The following is a 23079-nucleotide window of genomic DNA, read 5'->3' as shown; positions in this document are numbered from 1 at the left end:
TGAAGAGGACACAGGCCAGTTTGCTGATGCAACGAACACCGGACTAGGATTCGACCTAACGTTCTTCCGTTAACTACACGATCCTGGCCAAGTCACTTTGTCTCTCTGGGTTTGTGTTTTTTCCATCTGGACAGTGAGGGGGCTACCTGGGATGGCCTTTCAAGGTCCTTCAGTTCTCAAGTACCACGATTCTGATTTTTCATCAACAAATATTTATTAAGCCTCTATGCATACCTAGCATTGTTTCCAATGTTGGGGACACAGCAGTGAAGAGAATCCTGCTTCCATAGAACTTACATTCTAACAGAAAAAAGAAAAAGAGAGAAAATGAGTTTATATATGACGTTGGGTAGTGATAAGGCCTATTTAGAAAATAAAGGAGAAAAGGATTAGGAAGTGACAGGGCTGTGATTTTAGAAAGGGAGGTCAAGTAGCCTCTTGGACATTGACCTTTTTTTTTATTTCTTTTTTTTATTTTATTTTTTTTAACATCTTTATTGAGGTATAATTGCTTTACAATGGTGTGTTAGTTTCTGCTTTATAACAAAGTGAATCAGTTATACATATACATATGTTCCCATATGTCTTCCCTCTTGCGTTGGACATTGACCTTTGAATGGAGACTTGAACAAATGAGGGAGTGTGGGCTCTGTGAGCAGCCAATGCCAAGGCCTCGTGGTAGGAGCTCCCTGTATCCAAAGAATAGCAAGGCCAGTGTGGCTGGAGTACAGCGAACAAAAGGGATAAATAGGCTGTAGGGTCAGGCAGGTTGTCAGCGACAGGTCATTTAGGGCCTATGGATTTAGGTCTTTGGATTGTATTCTAGGTGTGATGGAAAGCCCTTGAGAAGGGAATGGCACACTCAGATTTAGAAAGGATAGCTTTGGCTACTGTGGAGGCAGGAAGATAATTAGGAAGGTACTGCAACAGCCCAGGCAAGAGATGACAATGGTTTGAACAAAAATGGTAGTGCTGAAACGTGGTGAAAGTGCTTGGATTCAGGAATTTTTGTTTGTTTTTTCAAGATGTATTTTGAAAGCAGACTTGGCAGGATTTGTTGGAGGACTGGGTAGGAGGAGCAGAAGAGAAAAAGAGAAATCAGGGATAAATATGATGGAGTCAAATCATATTTTAGGAACATAATGATTACATAAAGGAAATATTTAACATTAACTTGTAAGGTAAGAATTAATCCTATTATTTTATATGGTAGTACTAAAAAAACACAGATGTACTCGGTGATTTAGAAATTAACTGTACATACCTTAATAGACAAGAGACAGCTCTAGAATATATTGTTTTAAAAACTTTGGCTGTTGATTTTTGATATGCTTTGAAAAATCTTTCCTCATGTGATTCTTTTCCCTAATACTGAGATGCCAATTATAGAAAATCAACTGGGTAGGGTTACAGTTTGCATTTGATAAAATAGGAGCTGAGATTAAGAAGGTAGTTCCCTCAGTTCTTCACTCTTGTATAAATCAAAATTGTGACTTAACTTTAGCAAAACAGTAAACCGATAAATAATTTTAAAGTACAGGTAACTTCATAGCAGTTGACCAATTAACACTTATATTTTAGAAGCGTTTTACCAAACCGCTTTCAGCATATTTATGACACACACATTTATTCTTTTGAAACCCCTACTTTGAAAGAGGGCCTAAGCACATTATCATACTTCAGGGGACTTCCATTAACAACTTCTTTTCAAATAGATTTATAGTGAGAACAGCTAGTCTCTTTACTTATCTCTAACAGAAGTAGGCAGGCAGAAAAGGTGGACAGAACTGCCTCTGAGGTCTGAGAAGGCACTTAGAAACAGCACCCCGCCTGGACACGCCGGCCCACGTCCTGAGGGGAAACCAGCCTCTCCGAGAGCCGTGGTCTTCACTGCAGGAGACGGACAAGAGAAGACACAACCGCAGACACCGTCTTGCATTTATTCACACAGAGGAATAAGAATCGGTACAAATAACAAACATTGCTTTAAATACAAATAAATAGCTCTGGTTTCTAAAGGAAACAACTCTAGATAATTCAAAGTTAAGTATTTTCTAAGTTCCTATTAAAAATAGAAGACTATTTTGCATTAATTAAGTCCTACTCCACCATAACTCTCTGAGGACTTAAGGATAAAATGGTGAATTCTATGCTCTCAGAAGTCACCAGAAAAAAGGGAGATAATGCTCCTTCCTCCCTGACCTATCCCCCAAGTGGAAAGAGAGTTACTCGCATCTTAGACTGAGCTCCTAAACGCAGGAAGTATTTAACATTTAAAGATATCTGAAAAGCTTTACCTTGGGAAAGGTGATAAGAATTTCTCTGAACCGGTTCTGTGAATTCTGAAACCTCACTATGCTGAAGTTTTGGTTCAAGTGTCTTAAATTCATTTATGCTCATAGGAAGACTTAAGTTCCTATAATGAAAGCTTCCTCTTGCTAGGAAAAATGACGGTAAACAGTCTGTACTCACTAAGAGTGGCACGTTGGGTAACAAAATGATTTACCTGGTAAAGAAGCAATGGTGCTGCCCAATGAAACAGTCTGTCAACTTTGCACCAAAATGACCAACCAACACTGCTGACAGAAACACACTCCCAAATCTGTTGATTTCTTTTTCTTTCTCTACTGTTATATTTAAAATGTTCACAGAGGCAAAAAATATCTAGGGAGAAGTAGGTTCTAAAAATGAAGAATCGTTTTAAAGTCATGCAGTCTTTCAAGCCTTTAAAAACCACATAAAACATGAGGTCATTACAATCTCGGTGCCAGAGCAGTGCCTGCTCCATTGACTTTCTGTGTCCACTGCATGTCCCCACCTCACCCCACATAAGAGAATTTGATTTCTTCTACTCAGACCTCTACACAATTATTAATAAATAACATGTTTGTTAGAGATCAATATAGCAATGTTTAAGTTTTCAAAGAAATTTTGCTTTTCTATTTAGATTGACCATGATACAATTCCAAATAGAACATCCTCATGCTATTAAAAACAATCTCATGCAATAAATGCAATTTTAAAAGTCCCATATTAATAATGACATTTGGTATTACAGAGGCAGGATTATTCAGATTCTTAAAAAATGATCCCAGTAGAAAAACTGGATTTCCAAACAGAACTTCCATTGTGGTATAAAATGCTAAATTTCATTCTACAGTTTTGTCAATGCAAACAATTTTTTAAGATATACACCATGTTTTCCTAGTTGGGATTTTGAAACAATAAGCATAATTCTTAAACATATTACCACAACATTTGCTCAAAGAAACAGCTCTTTTTGCCAAGAACCTTTTCTTTTAGTCCAGTTGGAGGGATTTCCATAGAGAATTCTGGAACAGCAGTTCTGAACACGATTCAAAAATCTGTCACTTCCCTCCCTGTCTTTTACTTCTTCTTTATGTTGTAAAGACACTTGAGTACAGGAAAATGTTTTGTTTGTTTTTTTAAGACGGATATTAATAACTTAAGTTTCCTGATTTAAATAGTAACATTTTTTACATTTGCCTTTCTCTCTGGCACACTATATACTGTTTCTGGAGTTACAAATCCAAACAAACCAGCCAACTAGAGCATCCCAGTGTTCAAATCACAGTTTTGGATACAATCCTATTTATTCTGGATGATGCTCAATTCCACACATACTTCAGGGAAGAAACATCCATAAGAACATCCAAAGACGTTATGTTACCAAACTCTAACATGTGACTGTGCTCTGTCGGATAGTACCATTCACAGCTACAAGCACAAAGGCAGAGGATTTCAGGTGTGGACACCAATTTGCTTTTGCTGTTATGGTAATTCATAACCATCATCTTCGAGATTTCCAAGCTGTTCTAGAATAAGGAGTAGTCCTTTTTTTATCTGGTGGCTTGAAGTAGGAATAAACAGGTGCTGCTGGATACTCTGCGTCAGGGTTTTCTGCCATCATTTTCAGCTTTGCTTCAATGGCTTTTATCTTTGCAGTGACACTGGAAAAAGGACAGCAGAGGATCAGAGTGGGTACGTTCAGAGAATACCTGTGTCTTTCATCTTCTTTGTGCCTCTTAAGCATATCAGAGTAGCAACAAGATACTCAAACACAAACATGCAAGCATTTCACAGAAAACACATATAAAAACAATTAATGTTCTCATTTTAGGAAGAGATCAAGTCTGGTCCATCTATTAAGTTTTCTCTGTAAGACACTGTTAGAAGTACTTTGCATATTGCTACATTTAAACCTCAGACACCAACACTGATCAGCACCTTAGTGTCTGTAGATAGTAGGCACTCAAAAATAATTTGTGTAGGAATTCAAAGCAGAGTCTGGAAGAGATGTGTACACTCATGTTCATGGTAGCATTGTTTTTTTCATGGTAGCATTATTCACAATAAACTGTGGAAGCAACCCAAGTGTCCATCGAAGTATGGATGGATAAGCAAAATATGGTATATACATATGCTACAAGGTGGATGAACCTGGAGGACATCACGCTAAGTTAAACAAACGTTAAAAAGTTAAATACTGTTTGATTCCATTTACATGAGGTACTTAAATGAGTAGCCAAAATCCCAGAGACACAAAGTGGAACGGTGGTTGCCAGGCGCTTGGGGGAGGTGGGAATGGGGAGTTAATGTTTAATGGGTGTAGAGCTTCAGTTTTACAAGAGGAAAAGAATTATGGAGACAGATGGTGGTGCTGGTTGTAAATTATGAATGTATTTAATACCGTTGAACTATACACTTAAAATAGTTAAGATGGTAAATGCTATATTATGCGTATTTTACCACAATTAGAAAAAATGGAAGAAATGATTCACGTACGTTATATTCTTCACTTTACAGATAAAGATAACAAGGCATAGAAAGGTTAACTTAGCTAGTGTTATACCGCTAGTGAGTGGCAGAGTTGAGATTTGAATACAATTGGACTCCAGAGCTATACTATGAGCTATATTATACTGTACCACCTTCTGAATCACTAAATAATAACGGGAAAAAAATCCTGGAACTCCTACAAAGTCCCTGTTTACTGACAAACGTGTGTTTAGGCTATCATTTAGAGTGCTTACAATGAGCCAGGCAGTGGTCCAGCATTTTACTTATATTGTTTCTAATCCTTGCAACAATATTGCAAGGGTTTTGATCCACATTTTACAGATAAACAAATGCACAGAGGTAGGGATTCACCCAAGGTTCACACAGCTAAGAAATTGTGGAGCCAGGATTCAAGCCCAGTTTATCATCAAAGTCCTTGTTTTTTCCTCTCCATTAGGTTGGGAGCTGAGTAGCCATGTATTAGAGAGAAGGGGTGAGGAGACACTGCAGAAGTTGTGAGGAATTCCCTTCTGATCAAGGTCACTGCTATCCCTGGACCAGAATGCAAAGCACTTAGGCAGAGTATTTTTTGGCCCACGACTCCCTTTATTTTCCATTCTGATGCTGTCAGTGGTCTACAGTCCGGGACAGAAACTTGGGAGGGAATGTGCACATGGCCTTTTAGAGATCCTCAAAAGGCATACGTCTGCACATACTCATGATTTTACACCGGCAACGTAAAATTAAAAAACTAAGTTGCAATAAAAAAGAACCCTGGGCTTCCCTGGTGGCGCAGTGGTTGAGAGTCCGCCTGCCGATGCAGGGGACACGGGCTCATGCCCCGGTCCGGGAAGATCCCACATGCCGCAGAGCGGCTGGGCCCGTGAGCCATGGCCGCTGAGCCTGCGCATCCGTAGCCTGTGCTCCGCAACGGGAGATGCCACAACAGTGAGAGGCCCGCGTATCGCAAAAAAAAAAAAAAAAAAAAAAACAAGAACTCTGAGGTCTCACTGAGATGCATTCCAGCACCTTTTTCCATTAATGGAAAATTAACAGCCAGCCATTCATTCTGTATGAGTCACAGGGAAAACAACCCTCTCTAATTAGGCATAGATGTTAATCGAAAGATGTAAACTGAGGTTCTCTGGATTAAAAAATAAATGGAAAACACCAGGCTAGATTATCTAGTAAAAAGAGCAAACAGTGAAAATAAGAAACTAAACACGTGTTCACTGTACCATGGAGATCACCAAGCATAAATGCAGTCGTCCCTTCCTAACAGGAGTTAGATTTATGAAAACCTCCATGAAACCAATCCGTGATCAAGGAGGTTTAATCTCGTGGGGAAAATAGGATAGCCAAAATAAGTTCCCAGTCAATCTACAGAAGTCATTGGTTAGGGGGAAAAAAAAAAAAAAATTGGGAGTATAAAATAAAGCAGCACAAAATTAAGAAATATCAATGATATTAGACAAATTAGTAACTATAAAATTAATTTTAATTTACCAATTTTATCGCTCCTGAAAACATTTCAGGATCACCTTCCCCTGCAGTTTAATGAGATGCTTGTACATCTGTTTTGTTTGGTGCAAATATACAGGAAAGGTTTTTTTTTCCTGTCTGGCCCTCTGTCCAAATAGGCATCACTTTCCTGACTTCATGACATTGTTGATTTCCTTTTTTTTCTTTCTTTTCTTTTTTTCGCAGTGCACGGGCCTCTCACTGTTGTGGCCTCTCCCGTTGTGGAGCACAGGCTCCAGATGCGCAGGCTCAGCGGCCATGGCTCACGGGCCCAGCCGCTCTGCGGCATGTGGGATCTTCCCGGACCGGGGCATGAGCCCGTGTCCCCTGCATCGGCAGGCGGACTCTCAACCACTGCGCCACCAGGGAAGCCCTTTTTTTCATTTTTATTGGAGTATAATTGATTTACAATATTGTGTTACTTTCAGGTGTACAGCAAAGTGAATCTGTTATACAAATATATATATATCTCCACTCTTTTTTCGATTCTTTCCCCATATAGACATGTTGATTTCTGATCCTTATGGAACACTGATGATCTTTCACCTATCTTCTTCCCCGCCCCTGGAACAGGCTTTAGAACAGTAGTCCTGCATTTACAGCCTGGAGTTTCTTTAAAGCAGTAATTAAAAGACTGAATGTTTAAGTCCAGTAAACCTGTCTTTGAATCTGGACTCTGCTATTTGCTACCTGCGTGATCTTGGCCAAGATATTTCACCTCTCTAAACTTCAGTTTCCTCATTTGTAAAATGAGTACAACTGTACTTTTACCAGAATTTTTATAATTCAATGACATACGGCATGTAAAGTGTTTAGCACAGAGCCTGCTTCATAGTGAGCTCAATAAATCCTGGCTTTTGTTATTGTTAACATTTCTCCCTAGGCTACGATGCAAAGTAAACCCCTCTACTTCTGCTCACCCATCTACTTAACTTCCGCTTTCTCTACTCAACCCTCAATTCCTTCTGTTTTGAATTAACTCCAAGGAAGGAAATGATAATTTGTACTTACTAGAACCAAAACTGTTATATTTGCTGAAATGGTAGATAAAATTAAAGTGCTACAAACCCGAATTCTGTATAAAGGAACTCATAGCTGGGGAGGAATTCGTGTATGATGACAAATGCTGAAGATAATCAAGGCCCTATTAAAATGCCTGTTTTTATGGCAAGGACTGAATCTGCTTTACCTTTGCATTCCCAGTGCCAAGTATAATGGCAGGTACATGGTAAGTACACCCAGCCTCTTTTGAGTGTATGAATTCTGTAAATGGCTGGTACACACTCTTAGGGGTATGGGAGGTGGTGAAACGTATACATTCTGGAGACTAACTAAACACACTTCTCAGCGTGTCAAAAGTTAGTAGATTCTACTCTAAATTAAGAGTCTGAAGGTTTACTAGAACCGGAATGAAGGTTAGAATGAAGCGATGGCTCCAGCTCTTGCATACCTGCTTGCGTCTTCCTGCAGTACACCTTCTTACCTTAGGTTAGACTGAGTGGGCTCAGTGCTTGAGGATGGCTCAAGACTAATCGGAAGGACCTTATCATTCTTGTTATGATCGTATCTCTGCAAGTAAGAAAAAGGCAAATTACCTCACCTGGGCAGAAACCAGCCCTCTACTGCAGTGCATGTGTTCAGAAATCCTAATACCATCAGTGTATCGTTAGATTATTTTTCGACAATCTTAGGACTGCTTTATGTTTAGAATTAATGTAGACGTCCAGACAGTTTTGGCCTAAAAGTTATAAACTGAGAAATTTAGAAGAGGCTTCCCATCTAGCCATCAGTCCTCCTTATTTGGTAGGGAAAGAATTTCAGCCTTTAAATTCGCAGATGGTACAGACACACAGCAGGATTGCCCTCTCACATTCTTATTCTGTCATACATCACCTCTTACAATATTTATTTTGCTTTATTCCAAGCACTTTAAAATTTTGCTAGATTTTTGCAAAGTACCAACCATAACATTCAACTCTTAACAGATCTAAGTGGAGAAGAAAAGTAGTAACAGCTTTCAGCCACTGATATAGAAAACATTCTCCAGGAAGAGTAGTTTATTTGATGTCAGATAATTATATACTTCTTTTAAAAGGTAAATACAATATTAAAGAGCAATCAGGAGCCTCTGGTCAAAAAGATGTGTAGGAGAAGACAACTGCAGGGCACAGAGATTCTCAAATGAAAGACAGAACGAAGGATGATTTATTTCTCTTGCATGTCTTTTCAATGAGATGCAGAATGAGAAAATGACAGCCAGTCTGGCAAATGAGACTTGATTTTCTTTTGAGTAAAAAAGCATTTGGTAATTCTCTTTGCTGCTTCTATTTTTAAGGCAATGGGTCCTAGAAATTGAGAAGGCTCTGTGGTTACCTGGAATACTCATAAAGATCCAAAGTGTCTGAGCGCCGTTCTTCAGCTTGGACACTGAACTCAAATGTTTTATTTCTGTGACTCTTTCCTGGGAAGCTTGTTGGGTACAGTCTCTGATCAAAACTCATGCTCATTTAGCTAAAGACTGAGGCTCCAAATCTAGCTGTCACAAATCTTTTTGCAGACAGGTCTGTAAAGACCACACTGCAGGAGGAATAGAATCAACTTTGGGGATTGCTCCAGTGCACATACTTCACCTGTGCTGGCTGTAACAGAAGACTGTTCTTTTTTTTTTTTTTTTTTTTTAAAGTGGTTGTAGATTTTCCCAAGAGAACAAGTAGGAGATGAACATGGCAGTTCACCACTGCCTGGGCCTTGGAGTCAATACAGACACTGCAAAGTCCCACAAATAACTCTTAAAATCTCTGGAGTAAGGAAATGTCAGTGCTTTAAGCACTCCTACAAACTACCCATTTTGCAAGCATTTAGAATAAACAATTCAAACTCTCCAAAGGCTGGGAAGAGTCTAACAACGCCTAAAGCAACTAATTTTAAAAATAAATACATTTTTTCCTCCAAAGTACAACCCCCACCAAAAAAATGATAGAGGTCTGAGTATACATATCAGTCACATGGAAGAATCAATCAAAAACAGAATCTGTGGGTATGCGGAGAGAAACGACGAAGGAACTTAATCCCTCCTGAGATGTTTCTCAAAAGAAAAATCTGGCAACACACATGGTAAATACAAGTAGGAGACCAGAGTATGGCTGTTCCAGATGTGCAGAGGCTTGGATGCAAACGGGCAAGTGGACAACTGTCTTTCGGAAGATTCATTTAGGATGAGCTGATGCTGTCTTTCTAGTCTGTTAGACTCACCTTCACTTGCGCGTGTGCCCATCGCACCACCAGCTTCTTAGACAGAGCCAGCTTGCCATTGAGACACTGGATGGCTTGTTCTGCTTCCTGTTCAGGAAAGGGATTAATGTTAGTCAAAGATTCAAATGCCTCACTAGCTTTGATGGCTGAATTTCTAACTGTTTTGTTAAACAAGTGGCAAGGGTTTACAAGAAAAAAAAAAAAGGCAGAATAGTAAAAAGGGTATGAGTTTTTGTAATCTCAGTCAAACAAAAATTCAAATCTTGGCTCTGCCACTTACTGGCAGCGTAATATTTAGCAGGTCAGTTAATCTCTCTGGATATTATCTTTTTCACCTGTAAAATATGGACATTGCTTGTTCCTCAGTGGTCGTGAGGAGTTAAAGAGCGCATGTGGAGCATGGAGCATATGGTAAGCACTCAACCAACGTCAGATTATTAGCTGACCGTTGTGTGGCCTATTGGGTGATATCTTTCTACATACTTCTGTTAGTTAGAGTAGCACCTACTATGTCAAGAAATTGTACTCCGCCAGGGACTCTGAAACTATATCCTGGACTAGGGCTTATACTCCCTGAATCCAAAGTGAGAAACAGTAATGGCTTCAAAGGATATGGGAGTGAAGGAAACCAGGCCGGAAAAAGCAGGAGTGAGTCAAAGAGACTACGAGCAAGGTATCTCTGTGGGCCAATCTCTGCACCTGGTTTTCAGAGCCAGAACTTCCCTGACCCTGTCCCCATCAGATATAGGAGCAACAAGGTTGAAAGGAATTCCTGAGGCTGGGTAATAGGCACTCTAGGACATTCCCAGGAAGCCTGGCTGTACTTTTCCATCCTGCCAAGCCTTCTCTGCTCCATTTGTATCCATGAGGCATTCGGCCAAGTGTAACCCACGTTTACTGGGAGTGAAGAAGCCCTTAAGGAACAGGAAGAGGAACAAGGAGAGTCCGAGGCTCAGTGTAGGACATTCCAGTCTGGTTTTCCCAGTGACTCTCTTATTCCTCTGGATCCTGCCGGTATGACATTCAACGAATATCTGAGTACCTACTACGTGTCAAGTATTCTTCACTGGCATCCTTGCCTCACTATGGCACGCAAAGTCAGAAGGACAGATGAGACATTTTATTCTTAAGTTTCACTCAGTGAATTAGAATTTACATGACACTCTCCATTAATTCTGTAGCATCAACAGTCATAAGGTGCCAGCAGCTGATAAATGTTTGAAAAAAGAACTTCCCGTCTCTGTAACTTGTTTCAAAATTCATGTATCCAACATTATTAAATGCCAAATGTGTTTTCATATAAACCCTCACCTATTCTCCCAACTTCCTAAAAGGTAAGGAGGGTGTGTGTTTTTAATCCCCATTTTTAGATGAAAACTGAGGTCAAAATAAGTTAAAGAGACTTGCCTAAAGTTAATAAATGGAAGAGTCAGAAATAACAAGACTTTGTGACTTCAAGTTTAGTGTTTTTAAACCAGCATCTGGGGCTTCCCTGGTGGTGCAGTGGTTGAGAGTCCGCCTGCCAATGCAGGGTACACGGGTTCGTGCCCCGGTCCGGGAAGATCCCACAAGCCGCGGAGCGGCTAGGCCCGTGAGCCATGGCCACTGAGCCTGTGTGTCCGGAGCCTGTGCTCCGCAACAGAAGAGGCCACAGCAGTGAGAGGCCCGCGTACCGCAAAAAAAAAAAAAAACCCAGCACCTGTCCTCAACATGACCATTGATTTTAGTTGTCTATAAAAATCCTCAACATGCTCTATCATTAGGAAAGAACAAAGTACTTTAAACTGCTAACTATATAGAGCACATTTTCAGTTCCCTCAAAACAAACATTGAACAATTAGAACAATAATGAATCATGTACTGCCTATCACATTTGCAAAAATTAGGGGAAATTAACAAAAAAAATTCCCAGCACTGGTAAGGACAAATGACACTCTCAGACAGTTTCAGAACATACTGACACATCACTTCTTGAAGGCAATTTGGCAGTCATATTACGAAAAAAAATTGTGGCCTTTGTTGACACCACTCCATTTCCATGAAGATAGTAAATATGTACATAGAGCTAAAGAGACGTTCACTGCACTGCTGACACGTGTGGAGATTAGTTAAGTAAATTACCATACGTTCACAGAATATTATGCAGTCATCAAAGGTGACACTGGTTAGTTTTTAAACTGAGGTCTAAATAATAAAATTATAGATATAGATCAGTGAATTTTTACATATATCTACAGCTACACCAGTGAAACCACAATATGATACAGAATGTTATTTTTTTTTTTCTTTTTTTGCGGTACGCGGGCCTCTCACTGTTGTGGCCTCTCCCGTTGCGGAGCACAGGCTCCGGACGCGCAGGCTCAGCGGCCATAGCTCACAGCACGAGCCCGTGTCCCCTGCATCGGCAGGCGGACTCTCAACCACTGCGCCACCAGGGAAGCCCCAGAATGTTATCTTGATGTGTATTAGATGACAGAAAAAATTTTAATTTTCTTTCAGTGGTAAATAGGATATATGATTCTGTTCGTGTGTTATAAGCTGCACATGTTTTTTTTAAAAATTGTGTACATGTGTTTGTGTGCGTGTGTATGTGTGTATGAATGTGAAGAAAGAAGAAGGGACTACAAAGATATACAACTAAATATTAAAAAACTGATTATTTCTGGGTTTTAGGCTAATAAATGAAATTACTTATCTATATTTTCATCTGTAAGAAACAGGTATCACTTTTACAGTAAGAAAAACATACAAATACAATTATTATTAATAAAACAATAACTAGGCAATGTTCTCACACATGACTAATAAAGTTATAGAGCTATAAGCAGTGTCTCCATATTTAATAACATTCAAATTCAATTCCTTTATCAATGCATGTCCCCTCCAAGGACTAAATTTTAATACGGATACATGGATACATCATGGTTGAAGCTGGAGGTTCTCTTTCTCTGTATATATTCAAATTTGTCCACATTTATTCTGAGACATTGAGAAGAAGGATACATTTTTAAGAAATAAAAATAAAAGAGAGTTTGTGGGCGGCTCACCACAGAGAGGGAGGGCTTCTGCACCATGGGGCAAAACTACTGAAAGAAAAGGAGGCTTTTTGGCCAGCCACTAAAGGAACAAACAAAAGAGAACAGGGAGGGGCACGTCCATGTGCTTAATGTGGGCATCCCAAAGCATCTGGTCAGAAAAGTAGGTCAGCTGCCTGAGACTGCCAGCCTGGGGAGGGTAGACCTTGAAAGCTGTTCACTAATTCAGTTGTTTACCGAGGATCTCCTTTAGGACTCAGAGCACAGCACACAGAGATGAATCAGACATGGCTCCTGCCCACAAGGAACTGCTACTCTAGTAGTCAAGAGGGATGCACAGATAATTATGAGAGTGTAAGTACTGGGAAAGGGGGAGAAGTTCAATTACCTGCTTAGTTTCAAAGTTAACGAAACAGTACCCTCGAGGCTGTCCCTCCAAAGCACCTGACTTGTGGAAGAGGAAGTCGAACTGCTTCACCGTGCCAAACTTCTGCAGGAGCTTGAGGAGGTGGTATCTATGGAGAAAGAACAGCCCCTGAGACACTCTGGGAATTTGGTCAGCCTGCGAGATAAAAGCAGGAGATAATTTACCCCAGGGATAAAATCTCACATCACTGCCCCCTGCCTTCCTCCAAACTGCCGTGTTAGTTTATTTGGCAAACAGAGTTGTTTGCCTCTATTTGGAATGGGGACTAGAATTGTCATGGCTATGCGTCTGTCCAACACAAAAATACCAAACAAAAAAACCACACCTAACAAACAGCTGTCTGGCCCACAAGCACCATTTGTTTTTCTTTTGGAGAATAGCTCAAAAATTGTGTCGATTTATTTATTTTCAATTTCTTGGCAATGAAATAGTATTTGTGAATAACTACAACTCCATCAGAAACACACACTCACACTCCAAAAGCAAAGGCCAACCCTACCTCAAAAATAAACAAAGTAACACATATACATTCACACAAACAACAAAACAATCCTGGAAGACTTCCCCGTCAGCGTTCATAGTTAATCATTAGCCCCAAATTGCACTTGAGACAAATTCTGCCAAAAGCCAAACCACAGCTAGTGGCACTTCCATAAGTGCTTGAGAGTTTCCATCCCTGACGTGACCGAACGACAAGACAATGTGGAACCGCAACGTGATGGAGGCTGGTCTCACACAGGCAGGGGAACCTGGCCGGTCCTATAAATCATCCCACTGCAGGTAACTACCCAACCTCAGTTGCTTCAATACGATTTATGCTCTGGTGTGGCTGAATAAAGAATCTAGCTGGCCAAGGAAGGCACTTACTACTGGCAGGAGGTTTACCCCAAGCTCTTTCTTGCCACTCTGCCCCTCACCCTCTTCTTGGATTCCTTTCTCTAAAACTTACTTGGTTTCTATAGAGCTTTTAAGTTATTCAAACAGATGTGGCCTTAACAGGTTGCTGTGGCCAATCTCAATTCCGACTTCCTGTCATCTGATGTAAGGGTGAGACAAACCAACAGCTCTCCCGTTTCCTTTTCCTTTGGCCTTCCTCCTGGCATCCTCCACGCTATTCAAATGGAGTCAAGGCTTTCTCTAAACAATGCTGTCCCTGTGATACTAAAAAGGTATCAGCCCACATGCTAAATCTGTTATTACTGGGAATTCTACCCCACAGGGAGTCAGTAAAGCTGTCTTTACAGCCACATTCATATTCACATTGTTTTCTAGGAGAAAACTCATTAAGATTTTATTCTTGAGTAAGAATCTCCTTTGGGAGGCAGAAAGAGATGAAATGGATCATAAGCTACACTAAATTTGAGACAATGCACATCAACAAGCAAGCCCATTATCCTGGATCAGGTCCTGACACAGCGGAGCAAGGAAGACATAACACAGGTCTTTTACTGGGGCAGGGGGCAAGGATCCCAAGGCATACAGTGGATATTAATCTGGTCTTTAGATCTGTTTTGAAGGAGAAAACAACCATAACCCTCTAGTTTCCAAACTCTCAATTCCTATCACGATACCTCAACTGCTGGTGAGAATGAATGAGGTGATTCTTCAGGGGAAAGGAAGACACCTAAAGTGCAAATTTCTGGTTTTACTTGGTTTTCTGAATATGCTTACAGCAAGGGTGGGTCTCTCAAGTGCACAGATGGGCTAGAAGAATCTCTCTCAGCGTCTTTAATTCACAGCTGCATCTTCCACTTACTATACACATTCAAACCTCAACACTGCACCAGTTGCCATAAATGGTGGGTCAAATCTTTTTTTAAAAAAACAACCTAAGGGCTACTGTGGGCCGGTCATCTTTTCATTAACTCCATTCTGCTTAATAGCAGGAAGGTAAGGCGATCGGCATTTCCTAGGAAATGAATTTTAATTTACTCAGGGAAAAAAAAAAAAAAACTCCAACAGATTATTCTTTGAAAAGCTAACAAATGCGTTCTGCCCGAGAAGTGCGACCTTAAGATTCCAGGAACATCTGCTTAGGTCCGTGTCTTTCAACTTCTCCAGGATTTCTTTCCTTGTTTGATAATTTCTTGAAATTATCGGAACACCGAAACAAAAGGAATGAAATGTTTACTATTTTGCTTCCTGGAGATGGAGACTGCAAGCTCTGATAGTGAAAAAAGCCTGGAGAATCTTGCTTTCACATCTGCAAGCACTTTCATCTGCTGCTGAAGTATGGGAGAGCTCGCTACTCATCAGAGCCTTGCTTCACTTAATGAAATGTGGGCCCTGCAGCCTTCGGGAGCCGGAGAATTAGTACACCAGTCCCATACATATTTCTGCAACATAATTAGTGTTTTCTGTAATGGGTCTTTAAAATGGCCTTCCTGCCTAATGGCACAGAGGGAATTAGTCTATATGAATTAGATTAGGTTAAGATAGACACCTACAAATGTGTCAAGAATTGCAGTACTAGGCACTTGACTATCCAAATGAATACAACTAAGTCTCTGTCTTCAAAGACCTGACATCCTGGTTCGAGGACAGAGAGATGTAATCAAACAATTTTAAAAGTGTGAAGCTTGCACACAGAGGTATGTACGTGAGCACACAGATGAAGGGACCAGCTGTGCAGGGAAGGCGGTTAGTGAATACCCTGTGTAAAGACATAAAGGTGAAAAAGACTGAGCCAACGGCAGACAGTGGGGGCTCTTAGACAGTAAGTGAAGAGGCTAAAAGGCAGGCAGGGGACAGGTTGGGAAAGATGTGTGCAGGAGGGAATTTTAATGTGATGCTGTAGGTACTGGGAAGCCAACGAAATGACATTTAAGATTCTTTTTAATGCACAATTTGTTTTAGAGAAAATTTTTTCCATAAATTTACAGAAATTATTATGTGGTGGGTCTTTATGTTCTATGCCTTGTATGTTTTTAAATGGTCTTACTTTGTTTCAAATTTAAATAAACAAATAGTAAAGGCTGTTTTATGCAAACCAAAGCATGAGAAGCAGCACAGGTCATGGAGGAAAAACAAGGAATGGGCTGAGAGAGAAGCGGGCATCTCTTCAGGTGGAAACACTCTGTTCTTACATGCTCATGCGTTTATAATCCCTTGAGTTTAGCTCTGAAAGTCTACATCCGAAGGACATTTCCACCCAGGTGGCTCTCCATTGCTTTTAAGTTTACTTAATAACGCCAGGCCTGACCTCCTCCTCTCCACAAACTATGCCTCTTTCCAGCTATTCCGCTGGCTGGTGTGGACATGATTCTTTTCCATTTCTCAGGCAAGAAACATCAGGATCATCTTTAGCTCTCCGCTCCTCTTCAGTCACCTTCTTCATCTCGCAGACTCCACCCAGTGGTCTCCAAGTTCACTGTCTCTATCTAGGTGATATTAATGGCAGGTCCGCAGCTAATCTTCATCTTCAGTCTTTGCCCCTCCTATTCATCCTTAATACTGATGTCTGATTTTCCTACTAAAACATCACTTTCATGATGTTGGTCTCCCACCAAACACTCACGAATCTCTTCTACGTGAAATTCAAACTTGTCTGAATAAATTTTATAGATCCTGTCTTAATCTGATAGCATTCTCTCTCTCCAACTACTATTTTCATTATCGTTTAGTATTCAACCTCCCTTTTAGTCAAAAAGGTCTTCCCGATACTCAACTCATCCATAACAATACTTTTTTTTTTTTTTTTGCGGTACGCGGGCTTCTCACTGCCGTGGCCTCTCCCATTGTGGAGCACAGGCTCCGGAAGCGCAGGCTCAGCGGCCATGGCTCACGGGCCCAGCCGCTCCGCGGCATGTGGGATCTTCCCGGACGGGGGCATGAACCCGTGTCCCCTGCATCGGCAGGTGGACTCTCAACCACTGTGCCACCAGGGAAGCCCAACAGTACTTCTTATTCCTACTTATGTTCCTTTATTTATGATTCACCCTCCATCCAGAATGTTCTTTCTTTTAGAATTTCTACTGGCTTTGTTCTCTCTCATACTTCTCCTTGTACATAACGCAGTGGCTATTAATTTGGCTTTCTATACAGCACATTTAATATTTAAAAAAGGAAGCAGTGTTAACCCTCTCAGAAGAAACCATGGTATGGAAAATAGATGTCTAAAGACATTAATTTGTTCAGCTTCTCTATTGAAGGCACTAGTAATAATATTTAAAGTTGTTGTTTTTACTCTTACAGTTAGACTGGGTCCCATAACATTTAAAGGAAGTCCTTACAATGAAAAATTTAGAATAGAATACTTTAGGTTATGACTGTCCAGTTACATGGACTGTTAGAATATTTGTGCAGAGCCCTATATTAGGTGCCAGGAACTTAGTCCTATCATTAACTACTTAAGTGAACTGAGTCAACTCCCTTTACCTTTCTTTATTTATAAAGTAGGGAAGTGTTGTCTGTTCTACCTGCCTCACAAGACTGTTGCAAGCTTAAATAAGAGGAACTAATGAAATATTAGAGCTAGAAGACATTTCCAGAGCATTTAGTTGAACAGTCTCACTTTATAGGTAAGAATTATGAGGTACAATATAGTTGAGAGGAATCCAAATATAGTGGAAAGAACATAGGCTTGGAATCTGCTACCTCCATAAATAAGAGTATATCATCATTCCCTTAAATCCAGATCTCTAAGATCTATTTAGTTAATCAGATATTCCTGGCATGTAACATGGTCCTAAAATGGTCAGTATTGCAACTACAAAGTGAACAGAGTATCAGGGTGCTAGACAGTCGGTCAGCAATGCGTATTCTGTTGAGAAGAGGCTGATGGACATCCTACTATAACTTGAACACAACTCAGATTAGTAACCGGCACACACGCACATAAGATGAATAGAATTATTATAAAATAAACTTTGAAAAACTGAGTGGAAAAGGTTTTTTTCTTTAAAAAACTTCTGTCAAGAGTCATTAGAACTTTAGAGATTTGGATTCAAATAATATTTTCTGAGATTGGACTACAAGCTGGGTACCACATGTTCACACAAGTTTCATCATGCAGCCCTTCAACGTTTGGGAATGACTGCATTTTAATAATTAGTCTAGGTCCATCGTTACCTACATCTTGAAAGGAACAGGATCTAGAAGTTTATGTACTTCAAAAACTTGGAAGAAAATCACATATTTCTACAAGATGAGACCTACCTTACTATAATGTTAGGTTTCTTTGTTGTAATTAAGTAAATTAAATGAAGTAACACTATGCATTTCATGCTAACCATAAGCTACAACTGGTAGTTATGTCATTAAGAAGAAATTTAATAAATCAGTTTGTTTATCGAGAAAATATTTTAAGATAAGGAATCCCTAGATGAAATACAGTAGAAATGATCTCTGGTAATACAGAGGTGGGAAGTCACAGGTGGAGCCAGCAAGGCCCTGATCTGTAGTCTAGTACTGGATGTCCACCTTTGTCCTGATATGAGAAGAGCAGAGATACCAGTGGGAGAGTTTTTGATTCAATGTTCCTGTTAATGCTCTAACTAAAGAAAATATCCACGTACTCCCACTTATGACATAAACTGAGGTGGCAGATGCCCATTTGAACCTTCCTGTCAAGCAGCAGGATACAATTATAACAAGAATATCATTACAGGGAACCCCAGCTAAAACAATGAACATTGTTTCCACACTCCAGATTTCCATTCAGACAAGAAGAGGTGGGAATGGAAACCACTCTTGGAAGCATCCTCTCACAGCCTGGGTTATAGATGATGGAAACAGCTTCTCTGTTTAATTCCCTCATTAACTGAGAGCTTGGGCAGGTTCACACATTCATCCTCAAAGCCATAAGTCATAAAGAGAGCCAAAATAAATGCACAGTCTATATTTAAGGGCCCTCGCGATCAAGGTAACATAATTAGGGGGCAACACACCTTAAATACCATCATAATTTCTAGAGCGACCCAACGGTGTCTACACTTAGCCAATTTGAGCTTGAGCAGGTTTAAGGAACTGAACATTCTGTCATGATCCTGATATGTTAGTTTACATCTCTTTCCTCTCTCATAATCCCAACCCTGTTATACACCTCCTCTAAGCAGATTCCCTTGTTTCCTCTCTCCTTGCTTTTAACACTATTCCACAGGGAGTAACTTCTAGGACTGAGGCTGTAACCCATGCTTGCTTCAAGCATTGACCCCAAATGGCTCAATCCACCCACGCTTGGCTATCCTGCCACCAACCACCACCTGCCCCTACCGAACGACTGGGGGAAGGAAAAACCTCTCAATTCTCTCTGCTAAGAAATTTCACTCCACTATAATATCCACAAAGGAAAGAGTGGGGAGTCAAGACAATTCAATTAGCTTTGTCACCATGGACAAGGCACTTCTATCTCTTGGGCTTCAGTTTCCTCTGCTGTAGGATAAAACAGCTGGAATATATCAGAGTCTTTCAAGGGTGCTCCACAAGTCCTATAAGTGATTGCCAAAGAAAGGGTGACTGTGGCCCAAAGGCACTGGGTACACCTGGTCCTCCCTTTAATCAGAGCAACTCTGAGCTTTTATTTTATATCTAGGTTCTGTACTTTAATAAGACAAGGCTCCTCAGATTTAGAAACTTTGAAAATTGCCTAGCATGGCACTTGGCACAGAGTAGGCACTCAAATCATTTAATGAATGAATGAAAACCAAAGTGACTGGGGAATCTCTAAGATTCCTTCTGACTTTCCTCGGTTCCATGGCTGCTTAACATGAATTAGAGTCAAGTGGTACCTCTCTGCCTTTTTGTGAAAATACTGATACTTCTTCTGTTTGTTCCTTCATTTTGGGGAATGAAAGTATGCCCATGGCTGTTTTTAGGAAATAATTTCCTAGTCACTGGGTACAAGGATTCGAAATAGTTGAAAATTAGGAGAACATCTTAGGCAAGCAGGAAAAACAAGTAATATATGGTTTAAAGGGTATCCAAGTCTGTGTCTATGCAGCAGAAGAGTCCAAATGTAAGAAAAATGACAAGATGACACGCTAAAACAACATATTCCCTTCAAAGATAATTAAAACATAAATAAAAGGGCCAAAGTATAGCCTATATCCCTTGAAAAGTCTTCTGAACATCCTTACCACAAGCATCCCAATTTTGTAGGTAATGAATTAAAATATATTAGACTCACTCTGTGATTTTGGGGTCCAGGTTGCCAATCCATAACCGGTGCCCTTCCTGCAGGGAACCCTCTGAAAGGATGGATGCATTCTCCAGGGGAAGAGTTTTGGTTTCTGCTTCCATCAATCTCTACGAAATACTAAAGGAAATGTGAATATTCAGACAGGAAAGGAGCAACATGTTGTGAACATGAGACTTCAAATTCAATTCAACAAACATTTATTCAAGGAGGGCATGCCCTGGGCAGTCCTTCAAAGGCTTCAGTTATTCCACAAACAGGGCCCCAGCACCAGTTCCCTTGGGACAGCTCCTCCGGCAGCCAGAGAGCAAAAGCTTCCATTTAAGGTGAAAGGGGTGTGGTTCTGTGTGTAGAAACTAGTTTTTCTCTTCTGAAGCCAGAGGCTGACTGGGCAGGAGGCCAAAGTCTCTACTACTACATGATACTCCAGTTCAACAACCGTCACCCAAAATAAGCCTTGGAAACCACCAGAAAGGGAGTCTTAATGACACTTAAGGGTATGGGTGGGGAAGAACAATAGTAAGTAATCAATTAGCTATTATCATGTCTAATATTCTGGGAGACACTGGGAAGAAGAGACTAACTTGTTCCGTAGTTATTCCAGTTCCATTATTTACTAGTTCTGTAATGGTGGGCAAGTTACTTAACCACTCTGTGTCTCAGTTTCCTCATTTGTAAAATAGGGGTAATAAAGAGCTATGCAGATTCACTGAGTTAATACACCAAAAACATTAAGAACAATAAATGCATGGCACCTAAGAAGCATTCAATTAATTTTAGCTTAAACTATTACCGACTTAGTTCCTGAAACGTCTCATATCACAGCCACAAAAGGAGGATGAGGGTTACGATGGAGACAGTAATGTAAAGACCAAAAACCTTGCGGTCAGAAGGCCTGGTTTCACATTTTGGCATTTCCATTGGAAGTCACTTCACTCTTAGCTTCAGTCTCCTCACCTCTACATAATAAACCTTGCCCTGCTTATAACTTAGAGTTGCTGAGAAGACCAAAAATGACACAACAGATGTAAAATAAAGCTTTAATGTATGATGTGGTAGAGGAAGGAAAATAAAGGGGCTGGGAAGATGGCAGGCTGTGACAGACTTCAGAACTCCCTGCTAGAGAAAACATGTCCTGTAAAACCAGAAGTGCCTCCGAGATCAGTGTTGCAGGAACTGCGTCTTAATAACAACAGCTGATATACTGAACACTGCCATTACCTCTTATTCAACTCAGCACAGCTTATACAGGCTAGCACATAGCAGCCCCTAAGGTAATTGTTTGTTAAATGTGTTTATCTACCTCCACACATGAGGGTATTTTTCTTCCTCTCTCATTCACATGTTCAATCTGTTCCATAATGTGAGACAAGCAACTAATAACTGCTAAGCCCTGGACTATGTGCTGAAAATAGAGAGATGAACGGGCCATAGCTCTTGCTCCTACTTCCTGGGAGAAAGGTAAAACAGGCATAAGTAGAATCCCAGGTGTGGAAACTGGAGAGGCGAAATATTTTGTCCTTTCCTTCTACTTACAGATCATTCATTCAAAAAATTTTTATAGAGCCTCTATTTTCCAGGCAGTGTCTAGGTACTGGGGACGGAGCAGTGAACAAGCAAGGTCTCTGCCCTATGCATGCTTATATTTGGAAGAGGGGCAGGACAAGACAAAAGGAAAATAAATAATCAAGATGTAATTTGTGATAAGTGCCGCAAACACAGTTAAGCAAGGGGATTTGACAAAGTCTAGGGATGGGCTACTTCAGAATTAGTGGAAAGGGAAGACCTATAGGAGATGACATTTGAGATGAGACTTGAATGATAAAACCTTCTGATACTAATACCAACAGGAAATAGTATCACACGAGGGAACCATTTTTAGTGGGAAGAGTGCAGGATATGGGGCCAAAAGAGAGGCACTCAAATCCTGGCTTTTGCACCCAGTTATTTTGTGACTTTAGAAAGTCATGATTGCCCCTTAAGTGTCCCCTCCTCAGAAAAGCTTTCCCTAATAGAGCAGAGCATCTTGTTAGTCTCTATGACAGCTACCTTTTTCTTTCCACATAATACCAGCTCAATGTATCACATATTATTTTATCTTCTGTTTCCCTCACTAGAATGTAAGTCACTGGAGGACAGGGCCTTACCTATTTTGATGATTCTATTCCCGGCACTTAGTACACTGCCTAGCTCCTGGCTGGTACTCAGTATTTACTGAATGAATGAATGAAACAAGCCACCTCCCCACTCGGAGCCTCAGTTTCTTCCTCCTTCCTACAAAGGGCATAATTATCCCTATCTCAAGGGTTGTTATGATGCTTAAATATGACAATACACGTGACAGCTCGGCACAGCACTTTTTGAGGAACGGTAAAGTGTGGTAAGTGATCAAGATGCCATATGACAATCAAAATCCTTTGGGTTCGCAATGGCGACAACCTCTTATATTCACAGAATTCACAAAACGCTCCCGCCCACCCCCCCTCCCCCGCTGAGCTACAACGACCCTGGAAGCCACGAACAGTCATTTGGGGAAACTGAGGAGCAGAGAAGCAGGCACTTGTTCCTAAAAGCTAACGGTAACGGTGGGGTCAAGGCTGGAATCCGGGCTTCCTGATCCCTGGCCGCGAATTCCCAGATGCGATGGGTCATTACTCGGATTGTTATTTCCGGGCCAGCAGCGGGACAATCCGGGGCGGGGCCTGAGAAGCCGTCTCTCTAGGGCAGCCTCCTCTGGGAGCCCCTCGCGGGGCCGGCGCTAAGATGCAGAGGCGCGTCGCGGCCGGACTCACCTCGTCACCTCGGCGTAGTCCCCTCGGCTCATGCCCCCAAAGCAAAGCCCCGACTCCACGGTCAGACAACCCTCTAGACGCGTCCGCCTCAGCGCCGCCAGCTGCCAGGCCACCCGT

The 23079-nt window shown here is 40.9% G+C and overlaps 1 protein-coding gene across 3 annotated transcripts; it reads right to left on the bottom strand.

Moving 5' to 3' along the window:
- Positions 1-1924: 1924 nt before the first annotated feature.
- On the bottom strand, positions 1925-23071 carry RBM18 (RNA binding motif protein 18). 3 transcript variants are annotated; one of them, XM_082842524.1, is made up of 6 exons: positions 22963-23071; positions 20162-20280; positions 12997-13123; positions 9574-9660; positions 7805-7890; positions 1925-3971 (listed from the first exon to the last, which is right to left on the bottom strand). In XM_082842524.1, exons 2-6 carry the CDS (start codon positions 20272-20274, stop codon positions 3812-3814), a joined length of 573 nt encoding a protein of 190 aa, XP_082698650.1. In that variant the 5' UTR covers positions 20275-20280; positions 22963-23071; the 3' UTR covers positions 1925-3811. The 3 variants fall into 3 exon arrangements, with proteins under 3 accessions (XP_082698650.1, XP_082698649.1, XP_082698651.1); XM_082842523.1 differs by having other exon boundaries at positions 20162-20290; positions 22963-23063; XM_082842525.1 differs by lacking the exon at positions 12997-13123 and having other exon boundaries at positions 20162-20290; positions 22963-23065.
- Positions 23072-23079: the final 8 nt, after the last annotated feature.

This window comes from Leucopleurus acutus (genome assembly GCF_964270905.1).
Source record: "Leucopleurus acutus genome assembly, chromosome: 7".
In the NCBI taxonomy this organism is placed as follows: Eukaryota; Metazoa; Chordata; class Mammalia; order Artiodactyla; family Delphinidae; genus Leucopleurus; species Leucopleurus acutus.
This window is presented reverse-complemented; position numbering and strand designations above follow the sequence as displayed.